We start from the raw sequence: 13017 nt of genomic DNA on the forward strand, positions 1-13017 counted from the left end.
AAAAAAAGGACGGGGCTGAACTTGTGACTTAAAGATGGCGGGGACGAAGGAGAGACTGATCTGCGCGGAAGCTGAGGAACTCAGCCACAGCATTTTACATTTCCATAGATCCTTTGTGATCGATCATCTAACTTTCTTTTTGTCTTTATCATTTCTCATCTCACATGGAAATCTCCGGGTCCTCGCTGTTTCTGATTTATGCATGTTTGTAACAGATCCACACCCAGTGCCAAGTCCTAATTACGGTTATTAAACCGACTAGATTTGATTAATTCCCGTCCAGACTATATTTGGCGGAGAACTACCTATCTGTCTTAAGATTCCTCCAATGACAAGTTAGCGTATAATTGATAAAGAGACGGTAAACTTTGATAGATGGTTTTCATGTAAGCGAACGCCCATGGCGTTGCCCAGGGACAGTACTTGCCCAGACTACGTAACTCTGCGGGGTTGCATGTACCGGGGTCTAAAAGAAACCGAGGATCCATGACTTTGGGTCTGTGACATGAAATACTACCTAGTCATAACTAAAATAGTCTTTTGTCCTCGATTCCCCTCTCTTTCTCTTGTACTCTCTAATAATGATCTGAGTGTATACTCAGGATGGTCCACCCCAATAATGAGGAGTCGTACGTCACACGACCTATATACAAGGTCTACAAGCGACGCTTCTGGGGTCTTGCGCAGCTGGTTCTGCTCAACATTGTCGTCAGTTGGGATGTATGTGTGATTATGCATGAGATAAATTCAAATCGCTAACCAGCTTTATGATCTATAGTGGTTGACTTTCTCTTCCATCTCGAGCACAGCTGCGGAATACTTTCAAGTATCGGAAAGCGCGATCAACTGGATGAGCACTGGTTACCTCTTCGCATTCTGTATCGCCAGCCCGTGAGTGATTCTGAACCTGGAATAGGGGGTAACCCGATGTGGGAGGCTAATTACCGTTCTTTGTCTTGCATATCAAGATTCGTCATCTGGGTTCTAAATAAAGGCGGCCCTAAGCCCGCCATTGTAATCACAGCAACCCTTTTACTCATCGGGAACTGGCTGCGCTATGCAGGTACCAGGGCGAATGGTGGTATCTTTGGGCTCGCCATGTTCGGTCAGATCTTGATCGGTCTGGCGCAGCCCTTCTGTTTGTGCGCGCCCACGCGATATAGCGACCTCTGGTTCTCTGACAAAGGGAGAACCAGTGCCACGGCTGTTGCCAGCTTGGCGAACCCGTTAGGTGCGGCATTGGGGCAGTTGATAGATTCAGAGTGGGCATCAAAGCCCTCGGACATTCCGAATATGGTCCTATACATCTCTGTCATTGTGTGTTGGCGCATTCCTGAGAAGCAAGTAAATACCTGATGCTAACCATTGCCTTCTTTGTTACAGTCCTCCGTTGCAGCTATCCCATCATTCTTTCTCCCCGCTGCACCCCCGACCCCGCCCAGCGCATCATCGGCCATTCCTCGTACACCACTGATCCCAGCGACGCGACAACTACTCGGCACCTTAGAGTTCTGGCTAATTCTCATCCCCTTTTCCGTATATGTGGGCTTCTTCAACAGCGTCTCCTCGCTGCTGAACCAGATACTCGAACCATATGGCTTTTCCGAAACCGATGCCGGCATCGCAGGCGCCATCCTGATCGTTGTGGGTCTGGTGGTAGCAGCCGTGGTATCACCACTCACAGACCGATTCAAGCATTACCTCGGTTCAATCCGTATCTTGGTTCCCATCGTGGTAGCGTCCTATATCGGATTGATCTTCGCCCCATCCAGCTCTGCAGGAATTGCGCCTTCATACGTCGTCATGGCGCTCATGGGCGCATCTTCGTTCTCGCTGCTTCCCGTCGTACTGGAGTATCTGGTTGAGATCACGTATCCGTTTTCTCCAGAGATCGGTAGTACCATCTGCTGGACGGGTGGACAGTTGCTTGGAGCGTGCTTCATTCTCATCCAGGATGCGCTCAAGGCTAGCGAGAATGCTACCCCGGCATATAACATGCGGAATGCATTGATCTTTGCATGTGTTATATGTGCTGCCGCGGCGCCGTTCCCGTTGTCGCTTGGCCTCTTCGGTAGAACTGTGACGCGGCGGAGGCTGGAAATTGATCGTGGGATTGAGTTGCAGGGGTCAGTATCCCCACCTGAGGAGAAGAAAGATGGACTGAGTGAAGATACCACCCAGCAGATATCAGCTTCTACATTAGATGACATTGTTAAGCTGGCTTGAGTGGATGCATTGGCTTTGGACCTGTTACTTGAATCCATAGCTTATGCACGCTCTTTTCTTGCTGTATAGATAATGAACTCTTGCAACCATGTTCCGATTTTGCTCATGTGCTGGCCTTATCTCCGTCTTTCTTGTTATCTATCGACTTTACGATCTTCTTTCTGGGCGTTGATTTGATGGCGTGAAATTAGGGCTTCCGGACAACCTCGTCTGATCGGCAGAGTTTATACCCCTTTCCCGGAGCCTTGGGTCTTTCCCGTTTTTTGAGTTTTACGCATCGGATTTATGTGGCCCAACTAGCATGTATTTAATCTGATATACGTTTTGGACTTGTACGCCGTCAAATGCGATGTGTAGACCGAGTTGATCTGTCTGATTCCAAGGGTGTAAAACTGCGGGCCCGTTGGGCGGAGATACATAAAGTCTAAATGCTTCTGATGGGTATATACATTCACGGTATGCATTGACAAAAATGTTATTCTCGCCTTTACTAGGTACCAAGCAGTGGACGATGGATTGGCATGATGGAATCTGGAAAGTTCGATGCTACTGTACAACTGAGTTTGATCATTATCTATACATCGAGGGTCCTTGGATCTGAGGTCCCTAGATCCTCGACAAGTCCAATATATATATGAGCCTTGGAATACCAATTCCAAGTTACATGTTGTAAGTACTGGCCAATAAATGGCTCTTAAATCATTCGCTGCCTAGGTAGATACCAGTCACTGAGTTAACTGGGCCAGATATCCAAGGACCTCAATAAACCGTCTGGCCTAATGTAGACCCAAATTTTCGACATGCATCTGATTATCATGATACCGTTTACTGCCCGCCATACGAATGCCTGACCGGTGCCTGGAAGTCGAGACATCTGAAGGCGGTGTGCTTTGATGGTAGCCACGTGATGATACGGGAAACTGTCCGAGCCTAAGTGGCAAGCGACTTTCGCCGCATCTCAGCGGAGTCCAAACCCACGTCACCGTTGTCCATTATCTGCTACTGTCAGCTATGGCACTTTCTGCTATTAGCCATTGAATATAGTCATCTGGCAACATAATCACATCTTAGAGGAGAATCTTTTCGCCTCCCACGCGGCCGAGCGCCGCTTTACATCGGACAACCATGGCCTTTCAAGTCACTATCCCGCGGCCGGTGAGGACTTACTTTCTTTGATATGACTTTATCCAGGAATACCGCTGACCATCTTCATGATTGAAACAGAACATGGCAGCTGTGACGACCGACCTGTGGCCATCAATGTCCAGCCTGCTTGCTACTCCCTGGAAGCAGTCAGGACGAACTCCGGCAGCCGGCGCCCACGAGACCACCGGAAGAGCCCCTTCTCAGCAACAGAACGTGGTGGTAAGAATTTCTGGAAAATCAAGATGGAATATTTGGTACTGATGCGATAAAGCAGACACATGAGCACCTCTCGTTGCCGGACTTTTTGAACTCCGTGTCCTTGAGTGGATTGAAGGCGGACATGGTCGGCCAGTCTGCCCGGCGCGGATTGTCTCCGCTCTTCAGCGGAGGTATGTGAATATCCTCTTATACTCGCTTTTGACTTGTACTAATTGAAGGCCGACATAGGAAACCCCGTTTGGAACTCAACTACCTCGGCCCGTGGTCTTACTTCCCCCGCAACTCGATCCTTTTCAACTTTGACACCCTTCCGCCTTCACACCCTTCGTGGAGCCCCCAAGAACAATGGACTGGCTAGGCTCCAACAGCAACGGTTCTTGTTCGGTGGTCCCTCGCAGACCATCCTGGCTCAGAAGGAGAAGACTGCGAACAACAACCCGAATAGCGCAAACGCCCAAAATGCATTCTACCAGGCCCTCTTACGTGCGAACATGGCAGCGATTGTGGTGGAACGATTCCGGAGCGCTCAATTTGCGAGCAACGCGACAACTGAGGCGATCTACAGCAAGGCACTCGAGCGGGTCGGTGGTGACTCGACTCTCGCTGGACACACTGGACAGAACCAAGGCCTCTCTTCCGAGCAGCTCCAGGCCGTTGGCCAAGCAGTCGCTGCTCGGAGCGGCGGCGGTCAGATCGGCGTGGCGAACAGAGGTACTGGTGCTAAGGAAGCTCCGCTTTACGTTGTGGTTGATGAGTCCATGGGCAGCGCAGTATTTCGCTGGGTCAAGTTCTTCTTGTTCTTTGGATTCTTCACCTATGTCTCGCTGGTCCTGATCACTATTCTGATTGAAACCACTGGTGTGTTGAAAAACATTCGGGGCTCGCAAAACAATGAAGCGCAACCTTCGCAGCAGACCGTTCGGTTCAGCGATGTACATGGTTGTGATGAGGCCAAGGATGAGCTTCAGGAGCTTGTAGAGTTCCTGCTCAACCCTGATCGCTTCTCTTCGCTGGGTGGTAAGCTTCCCAAGGGTGTTCTTCTGGTTGGTCCTCCTGGTACCGGTAAAACCCTGCTTGCCCGTGCGGTGGCTGGTGAAGCTGGTGTCCCGTTCTTTTACATGTCCGGTTCCGAGTTCGACGAGGTCTATGTGGGTGTTGGTGCCAAGCGTGTCCGTGATCTCTTCAGCCAAGCCCGTGGTAAATCTCCCGCAATTATCTTCATTGATGAGCTGGACGCGATTGGCGCAAAGAGAAACGAACGCGATGCTGCCTATGTTAAGCAAACCCTGAACCAGCTGCTCACAGAGCTTGATGGTTTCTCCCAGACTAGCGGCGTTATCATCATCGGTGCTACCAACTACCCTCAGCTGCTAGACAAGGCGCTGACTCGGCCCGGCCGTTTCGACCGCAAGGTGGTGGTTGGTCTTCCTGACGTTCGTGGACGTATGGATATCCTGCGACACCACATGAAGGACGTCCAGATCAGCACCGATGTCGATACTGCTGTGATCGCCCGTGGTACTCCCGGTTTCTCTGGTGCCGACCTCGAGAACCTGGTCAATCAGGCCGCCATCCATGCCAGCCGTGACCGTAAGACCAAGGTCGGTCCTCTGGACTTTGACTGGGCTAAGGACAAGATCATGATGGGTGCTGAGGCCCGGAGCCGTATCATTCAGGATAAGGACAAGCTTCTGACAGCCTACCACGAAGCTGGCCACGCTCTAGTTGCCTACTTCTCGTCATCCGCTACCCCGCTCTACAAGATCACTATTGTCCCTCGCGGCATGGCTTTGGGTATCACTCATTTCCTGCCAGAGATGGACACCGTCTCGAGGAACTACACGGAGTATCTGTCTGACATTGCCGTTGCCATGGGTGGTAAGGCCGCCGAGGAATTGATTTTCGGTGCCGACAACGTTACCAGTGGTATCTCTGCCGTAAGTCTTAGTTCCGCATTCTACTGCACAACTTCTCTTTAATCTAGTTACTAACGCCGATTCCAGGATATTCAACAAGCAACCGAAACAGCGTTCACACTCATTACCCGCTTCGGCTACTCCAAGAAGCTCGGTAACGTCGACCTGTCGACCAACTATGACAGCCTCTCATCTGAGACAAAGCAAGAGATCGAGGGCGAAGTTCGCCGCCTCGTCGAGGAAGCCCGTGCCCGCGCCGAGAAGATTCTCACAGATAAGCGCAAGGAACTCGAGCTACTCACCAAGGCTTTGATTGAGTACGAGACGCTTACCAAGGAAGAAATGGAGAAAGTGCTCCGAGGCGAGAAACTTGATAAGCTCAGCTCATCGCCCAGTGCACCACTCAAACTGCCCGAAGCTTTACAGACGGCCAATCTGAACCCGTCGACTGCGGCGGGTGGTCCCCCTACCGCAACAGAGTGAGCTATATGACCTGATCTAGTCAATCTCGCCTCTTATTGTTTCTTTTAACTTCTGTCTTCTTATCTCTATTGTTTGAGTTCTATCCTCTTGCATTCCCGGATCGTTCGGGCGTCTACTGAAAATACCATTTCCCTTATCTTTTCAACCCCCCTCTCTTTGGCTTCTTCCTCCTCCCATTTGAAAATTAATTTGGTCCCTTCTGTACTTGTATATAAAACCACCTGTATGCCTTGATTGTATCTTGTATCTCAAAACGAATTGCGAAGCGTGCTTTACGTCTTTTAGGTAGCTTTTTGCAATGAACTTGAATCTTGATCATTGATACCCGCAGGTAGGTGATGCGTAGAATTCGAGTGATAAGTAAGCCAAGCCAGGCTAATGAAATTAAGCTATTCTATGAAAATACAGTTAACGGGCATTGTACGTGTAGATGATGTCCAAATCCTGATTATTCCTGATTACCTGAAACTCGGGCACGGTCCGCTTGCTCCACATGGGCAAACTCAAGACCCCGTGACATCATACCCTTAATCAGGTACAGTCCGTGCCTGGTTCGTTCGACATTGACGTTATCGTCTACGAACGGGTGGGTCCAGTTTACGAAGTTATTCGGATAGCATCATCGTGATGTTGAAGTCTTGGTTTTTGTCTTTTTAGCTTGGATGCGATTTGGATGTGCCAAGGTACTGTATTTCCATGGGCGTTAATCCTCACTAGGCACCAGCAATCTTCAAAGAGATCTAGTTTTGGTCCTGATTGGAAGTAAGGGAATGAGGTGCTTTGAAATTTTTTTGGTTTTCATATTGTTTTCAGATAGTTCTTGGTATATACAAAAAAAGATGCAACAGTCGACCCGGTTCGAATCGACGTTCAACCGCCAAAGATAGCCAGAACATAGAAATCGAAGCCAGTTGTGTCCTGCACGATAAAGTGACTGGGACATGTGAAAATAACTGAGAACCGGAAGAAAAAGAATCAAGATGAAACACAACCATCATCAAGGTCATGAAGGCGGGCATGGCTTGCGGGCACACCTATTAGGACGGGGCTATCTAACTTAAGCAGGAACCTCTAAATATGTATAATGGAATGTCCGCGTGTGTTCCAGTGCGTCCTGGACAGAAGAGCACGCACCGGGGATCAGAGGGAGATAAAAAGGGAAGGGAAGGGAGATTGGTGATAGTGTTGGATAGTGTGTGGCAGTCTCCCTCTTTTCTCCGATAGCGTGCGTGGATGCGTATGAGAATGTGCTGCAAGGCCCGTATGAAAATAATATTGTCGTCGGTTGGGTCCCGATGAATTGAGGCGGGCCGACTCGCGGTCCTGGTATAGAGATGGAAGAATTGTATGGTGAAAAAAAAGGCAGCTTATTCGTCGTCGTCGTCGTCATCCGCCTTGGGGTCCATCCAACCCCGCGACATCTCCACAGCCTTAGACCACCGTTTGTACATCTTCACACTGGCTTTTTGGGAAATTTGAGGTTCGAAGGTGGCACGGTTGGCTCGGTTCATGTGCTTGAGATCAGAGAAGTCCTTCCACACGTCGATGGCGAAGGCGGCGGCGATCGCGGCACCGAGGGCGGTAGTTTCGTGCATTGCGGGTCGCTCGACAGGAATTTGGATGATATCGGCCTGGGTCTGGAGGGGGAAAGAGGTCAGTATATGAATGTTCTGTATGGATTTCGGAGCAAAGGTAGCTTACCTGCATGCAAATGTCGGAGTTACTCATACCACCATCCACAGCCAACTCCGTGAGCTTCTTGCCACTATCCATCTCCATGGCGTCCAAAATAGCCTTGGTTTGGAAGCAGGCAGCCTCCATAGTTGCGCGAGCGATGTGTCCTCGCTGAGTGTGGTGAGTGATACCAACTGTTGGTCATTGTTAGTTGGTCCCTGAATTCTGGACGGAAAGGACAAACACTTACAAATGGTTCCCTTGGCGTCATCGATCCAGTAAGGAGCAAAGAGACCACTGAATGCAGTGACGAATACACAACCTCCGCTATCCGGGACAGTCGCGGCCAAATCACTGACCTTGCGAGAATCGCGGAAGAAGCCCATATTGTTCATGAGGAATGACACACCACTGCCAGCAACCGCCACACTGCCTTCCAGTGCATAGACAGGCTTGCGGTCTCGACCCAGTTGGAAACCGACCGTACCAAGTAGGCCGTGTTTCGAGATAACGGGCTTTTCGCCCACATTATAAAGAAGGAAGCACCCGGTACCATAAGTATTCTTGGCGGATCCGGGGGTGAAGGCACAGTGACCGACCAAGGCCGCGGCCTGATCACCCAGACAACTAGTGATTGGTACACCCTCTAGAGGACCCTCGCAGATCTCTCCGAAGCCCTCGCGATCGGCCGAAGGGAAAATCTCGGGAAGACGAATTTTCTTGGGGTCGATATCGAAGAATTTCAAAAGCCGATCATCGTATTGGAGAGTTTCGAGGTTCATGAACATGGTACGCGAAGCGTTGGTCACATCGGTGACCAGACGCTTGTTTTGTGGACCTCCGTTGAGGTTGTAGATAAGCCAACTGTCGACGGTACCGAAAGCAGCACGGCCCTCGTCGTAAGCGGAGCGGACATCGGGTAAGTTGTCGAGCATCCATCGCAAGGTAACCGATGAGGGGTATGTGGAGAGGGGTAGACCGCAAATATTCACCAGTTCATCGGCACCGGGCTTGGCCTTGAGTTCACGAACCAAGTTCACGGTCCGGGTATCAGTCCAAGTAATAGCATTGTGCAAGGGCTCTCCGGTCTCCCAGTCCCAGACAAGGGCGGTTTCTCGTTGACTGGTAATTCCCACCGCTTCAATGTCCGACCTAGAGTGGCCCAGTGCAAGGAATGACTTCATTGCCTCTTCAATGCAAATAAAGACAGACTCGACCAATTCGTAAGGGTCCTGCTCGTGCCATCTGCAATAGAGGGGCAAACAACGTTAATGGAGGGGAGTTGCGGGGGTGGGGAAAACGAAGTTCTAACCACCTACCCTGGATGGTCGTGAAGTTGACGGAACTCCGTTTGGTATTTGGCGATGGGAACGCCTGTGCAATCAAAGATAATGAACCGGGTACTGGTGGTACCCTGATCAATGGTGCCGATAAAGCGCTCCTTCAGGTCATCCCCATGTCGGTCCTCATCTTGCAAGAGTGCCCGGTCCCCATCATCTGTTTGGTGGGGTCGGATTGGGAGGTCATATTGCTCATCATGACCGGGTTCTGAGTCGCCGTCGACGCTTTCGTTGTCGAGATCGAATGGGTTCCGCATCTTTTGTGTGGTATGTGGTATATGTGTTGTGGCGGGATGGCGGGGGAGGGTGTAAAGGGAAATAGGTCAAGGGCAGAAATGGTGGGAGAAGAACCAAGAATTACGCCTAGAGAAATCTACAGTGGCGGCAATGAGATTGTCGCGGGGGAAGGGAGCTCCTATGGGAAAAGTGGAGCCTGACGTACGAGGGGGCAAAGTGAGAGAAGGAAAGGGAACTTGAAGTATGAAAAGCGACTGGCAACTCTTTTTATCCAGGCAAGTGGGACCAAGGGGAGTGGGGGAGAGGGGTGTGGACCTACTCTTGCTTCTCCCCAAATCCGGTTCACGGAGTTTTTTTTTTTTTTTTTTGGTTTTCTTTTTTTTTTCTTGATCAGAAGACCTCGTCACCTCCCCCACTCTGGGGCTATGTATATACTGGAGAAACGTTGGATCGAGGGTCTACACCCCTATACTGCCTTTGTAACCCTAATTTTATCTGGAAGAACTCACTCTATTTTCACCATACTGTCATATAACTTCACAGTAAGGAGACCATTTATAGAGAATTGATCCATATCGTATTCTAGACTCTCCTAGGGACCATCAATTGAGCCCCGTAGATCGGCCACATGACACTCCATTTTTTCTCTGCGGGTTCTAGACCCCCCTTTTTCACCACTTTCTTTCCTTTTGCCTATCGTGCAATTTACATACTTTCCCCCATTTCCCTGCCTTCCTATTCATGGATTAATGCCGGAAGATTAGCTGCTGGTCTACACATTCCTGGAGAATCCACTAGTCGCAGCCAAGAACAATCGCCCATTCTCCCCTGCCGTACCCCTGGATGAACCGGTGTCCACTTTATCATCCCAATATCAATGTTCCATTTCTTCAATAGGAAGATCACATCATGTATGAAGGCCAAGACATCACTTACTAATTTCCATCCCTGTACTCTGGGCAACCCCAGAATCCCATCGGACATTACCCAATCACAACACTGCAATCCACGGGTGATGACGTGTGAGATTCATAGGAAAGAACGGGTTTACGGCCCTGGAGAACAAGAATAAATTGCCCGATTGCTGGCCGAGGTGCCAGCCTATGAGAGGTTGGCACAACGCGCGGGAGGGGAGACAAATAACAAGGGAAAGGAAAGTCTTAGCACGACTACTGTAGGTTTGGGATTAGTCCATGTCCAACCTCACTATGGAATAACTAAGGCCATGGCGAACGAGGATCGCGCCCGTGTCCTGCCAGGGACAGGGACGTGCACAATTGAGTAGATCACGCGAGGAGCCAAAAAATCACTAATCTAATTGATGATATTATTTTTGGTCAACTTCGACGATCCTACGGGAATCTGGCGCTCCCGTTCTCTATCGCAACCGGGGTTATGTTCCAGCCACGATGCAGCTCGGCTCGCCAGACCTTCCTGTTTTCTTTGTGTGGTCCACTTAACCATGGTTGGATGGACCTTTAAACGCTTGAACAAAAGTACCCATCGCGAACAAAACCCCTATATGGTCTAGTAACTCTAGCTATAAAACTAATAGTAGAGAAATTGATACCTATATAGCTGCTCAAATATTGCCTAGAGATCATTAGATCATTAATTCAATCAATGTATAGGTAAGGATGATCATCTCCATCAAAGTACTTCGTACTGCAGACAATGGCCCGATTTGCAACCTGGCTACGGCCTACCTGCTTTCAGGGAAACTCGGCCTCTGACCCAATCATCGGCACCGGACGCGGCAACCCGGACCTCTATGTGTCGCTGAACGGCCCTGATCGCCCAGGTGACCTTCCAGAAATCGGAGCTTAATGCTTTAATTTCCAAAACCTGCCCTCGATCCGGTTTAGCCCCACGTGGGTGAACTGTCTGGACTTGAATCGCTGGCTCACATGAGCATTTATGCAGCTGCTAGCGCGGGTCTAGGAAATTTAAATTTCTTTTCCTTTTTCTGCTGGGTCGGTTTGTGCCAATTGAGAACAAAAGAAATCAGATAAAGCTTTCGGCCCTAGTGCGTTCTGCGTATATTCTACAGGAAATCACGGGGAATGCAAACATCAAGAGTGAAACGCGGGGGAAGAGACAACCCTTCCTCCCCCACTGACGAAATCAAACAAAGTTACAAGGTGAGTGTGTTGCTTTAGGGAAATCAACACATTTACTCCTCCTCCTCAGCCAAGACAGCCTTGCGGCGGGCCTCGACCTCCTCCTTCTCCTTCTTCTGCAGGAAGATCAAGGCGTTGATCTTATCCTTGATGGTGTGCTCAGAGGTCATGGTCTGGGCAATCTGCTCACGACCAATTAGGGTAGCGACGATGGAGGCACCGACGACGAAGGTCAACACGAAGCGGTACATGCCGTACCAGTGAGGAGCACGGCCGGTGGCAGCGGCGCGGGCGTCGTTGTAGTACAGGAAGGTGAAGGCAAGGAACTGGCTGATCAGAGCGTACTCAACGGGGAGCAGCAGAGTAGGCCAGGCCACAGCGGGGGCAATGATACCGGCAGCGTAGCGCTTGTAGCCAAACTTGCCGCCGTATCCAGCCCACTCAAGACCCCAGTGCACGGCACCAAGGAAGGAGAGGATCTATATGATCGTTGGTTATTAGCGGGAGCTCGTCTTTTGGATTGGGATTAAGTGAGACCGAAGCAGGGTCAACTTACCACGGCACCGTATCCAACCTGGATGGGCTCCAGCATGTGCAGCATCAGCTCAGCGCTCTGGCCGGAGAAGATCAAACCCTCACCAGCAACGGCAGCACGGTTAATCTCGTAGGAGAGGGCAACGGTCTGCAGAGAGGTGGCCAAGTAGGGAATGACACCAGCCATACCCAGGTAGAGGGCCTCCTTGGGGACATCGGCCAAGCTGAAGGTGTCCTTGATGACTTTCTACAAATCACAATAGCTGGTTAGAGTGGATTCTAAAGATCTGTACCCGTAATCAAGGGCAACTGATGGGGCATAAAACATACAGCCTCGGACTTCATGCCCGCCATCATGTCGGGCTCCTCATCATCCTATCCATAGAAAAGTCTATTAGCCATTGTGTGCCCCGCCTATCATACGCAGCTTTATCAATAGTCATACCTTAGCTGAGGAGGACGCGTAGCGGACCAGGGCAGTGGTGACGGGCTTGTGAGCAGCCAGAGAGAAGCTGGGCTTAGTGGTCGGGCGGATGGCACGGGCGGAGGAGGTCAGCTGGGCCTTGAAGATGTTGTTGCCAAGAGCGGAGCGAGCGACCGAGGCATTGGAGCTCGAGATGGCCCGGAGCGCAGAGCGGGCAGCGGCGTTACGGTACAGCATGGCGGGGGAATAGAGCTTTTCGTGTGTAGTCGGGTTAGCAGTTTGCGCGGGAAGGAAAAGCCTCGGGTAGGGCGACAGCGCTGGGACAACGCACCCAATTGGCCTTGTAAAGAGCTGAAGAAGGGATGGGAGAGTGGAGATGGGGGTATTCACCCGAAGAGAGACTCAAAAGCAAAGTCGGGGAGGCCGTGGGTTTCCGGATTGGGAGCAAATAAGATTATCCAGAAATGAAGTGACCGAGTGGTGAGGTGTATTCGTCCGGGAGACCACAGAGACCTAAACCGCACGAGCTCATTTCTAGCCTAAGGCAGCGATAGGAGAACCCGGGGATCCCGTGATGGTCAGGTGACCATTTGCCAAAAAGCCCTAGCTGAGTAACCTCAAGCTAAATGCCAAGGTTGGAACGATGCCAAGTGAACAGCACGGGTCTGATGTCACTCTGCCTGAAGTAAACATGTGTA

General features: G+C 50.5%; 4 protein-coding genes across 4 annotated transcripts; 2 read left to right on the forward strand and 2 right to left on the reverse strand.

Moving 5' to 3' along the window:
• Positions 1-603: 603 nt before the first annotated feature.
• Positions 604-2226, forward strand: N7503_002369 (putative cell surface receptor/MFS transporter (FLVCR); the record flags this gene model as incomplete). Its single annotated transcript, XM_057061916.1, has 4 exons — positions 604-720; positions 779-891; positions 969-1317; positions 1384-2226. The coding sequence occupies 4 exons, from the start codon at positions 604-606 to the stop codon at positions 2224-2226; spliced, it is 1422 nt and encodes a 473-aa protein (XP_056925878.1).
• A 966-nt stretch (positions 2227-3192) lies between these two features.
• On the forward strand, positions 3193-5990 carry N7503_002370 (i-AAA protease YME1; the record flags this gene model as incomplete). Its single annotated transcript, XM_057061917.1, has 5 exons — positions 3193-3381; positions 3451-3591; positions 3647-3761; positions 3820-5528; positions 5595-5990. The coding sequence occupies exons 1-5, from the start codon at positions 3352-3354 to the stop codon at positions 5988-5990; spliced, it is 2391 nt and encodes a 796-aa protein (XP_056925879.1). The 5' UTR covers positions 3193-3351.
• A 1176-nt stretch (positions 5991-7166) lies between these two features.
• N7503_002371 (glycerol kinase) lies at positions 7167-9464 on the reverse strand. The gene is made up of 4 exons (XM_057061918.1): positions 8984-9464; positions 7915-8909; positions 7692-7858; positions 7167-7627 (listed from the first exon to the last, which is right to left on the reverse strand). The coding sequence occupies exons 1-4, from the start codon at positions 9259-9261 to the stop codon at positions 7358-7360; spliced, it is 1710 nt and encodes a 569-aa protein (XP_056925880.1). The 5' UTR covers positions 9262-9464; the 3' UTR covers positions 7167-7357.
• A 1950-nt stretch (positions 9465-11414) lies between these two features.
• On the reverse strand, positions 11415-12556 carry N7503_002372 (DUF3429 domain-containing protein; the record flags this gene model as incomplete). Its single annotated transcript, XM_057061919.1, has 4 exons — positions 11415-11840; positions 11918-12142; positions 12226-12270; positions 12341-12556. The coding sequence occupies 4 exons, from the start codon at positions 12554-12556 to the stop codon at positions 11415-11417; spliced, it is 912 nt and encodes a 303-aa protein (XP_056925881.1).
• Between the last annotated feature and the right edge of the window lie 461 nt (positions 12557-13017).

The sequence above is a fragment of the Penicillium pulvis genome (genome assembly GCF_028828015.1).
Source record: "Penicillium pulvis strain IBT 33274 chromosome Unknown contig_12_segment0_segment0, whole genome shotgun sequence".
Classification (NCBI taxonomy): domain Eukaryota; kingdom Fungi; phylum Ascomycota; class Eurotiomycetes; order Eurotiales; family Aspergillaceae; genus Penicillium; species Penicillium pulvis.

Coding starts and splice junctions, on each gene's coding strand:
- N7503_002371 (XM_057061918.1), bottom strand. CDS start 9,261: ATGCGGAACCCATTCGATCTCGACAACGAAAGCGTCGACGGCGACTCA. Junction 8,910..8,983: donor CAACTTCACGACCATCCAGG/GTAGGTGGTTAG, acceptor CCTCTATTGCAG/ATGGCACGAGCAGGACCCTT. Junction 7,628..7,691: donor ACTCCGACATTTGCATGCAG/GTAAGCTACCTT, acceptor TTCCCCCTCCAG/ACCCAGGCCGATATCATCCA.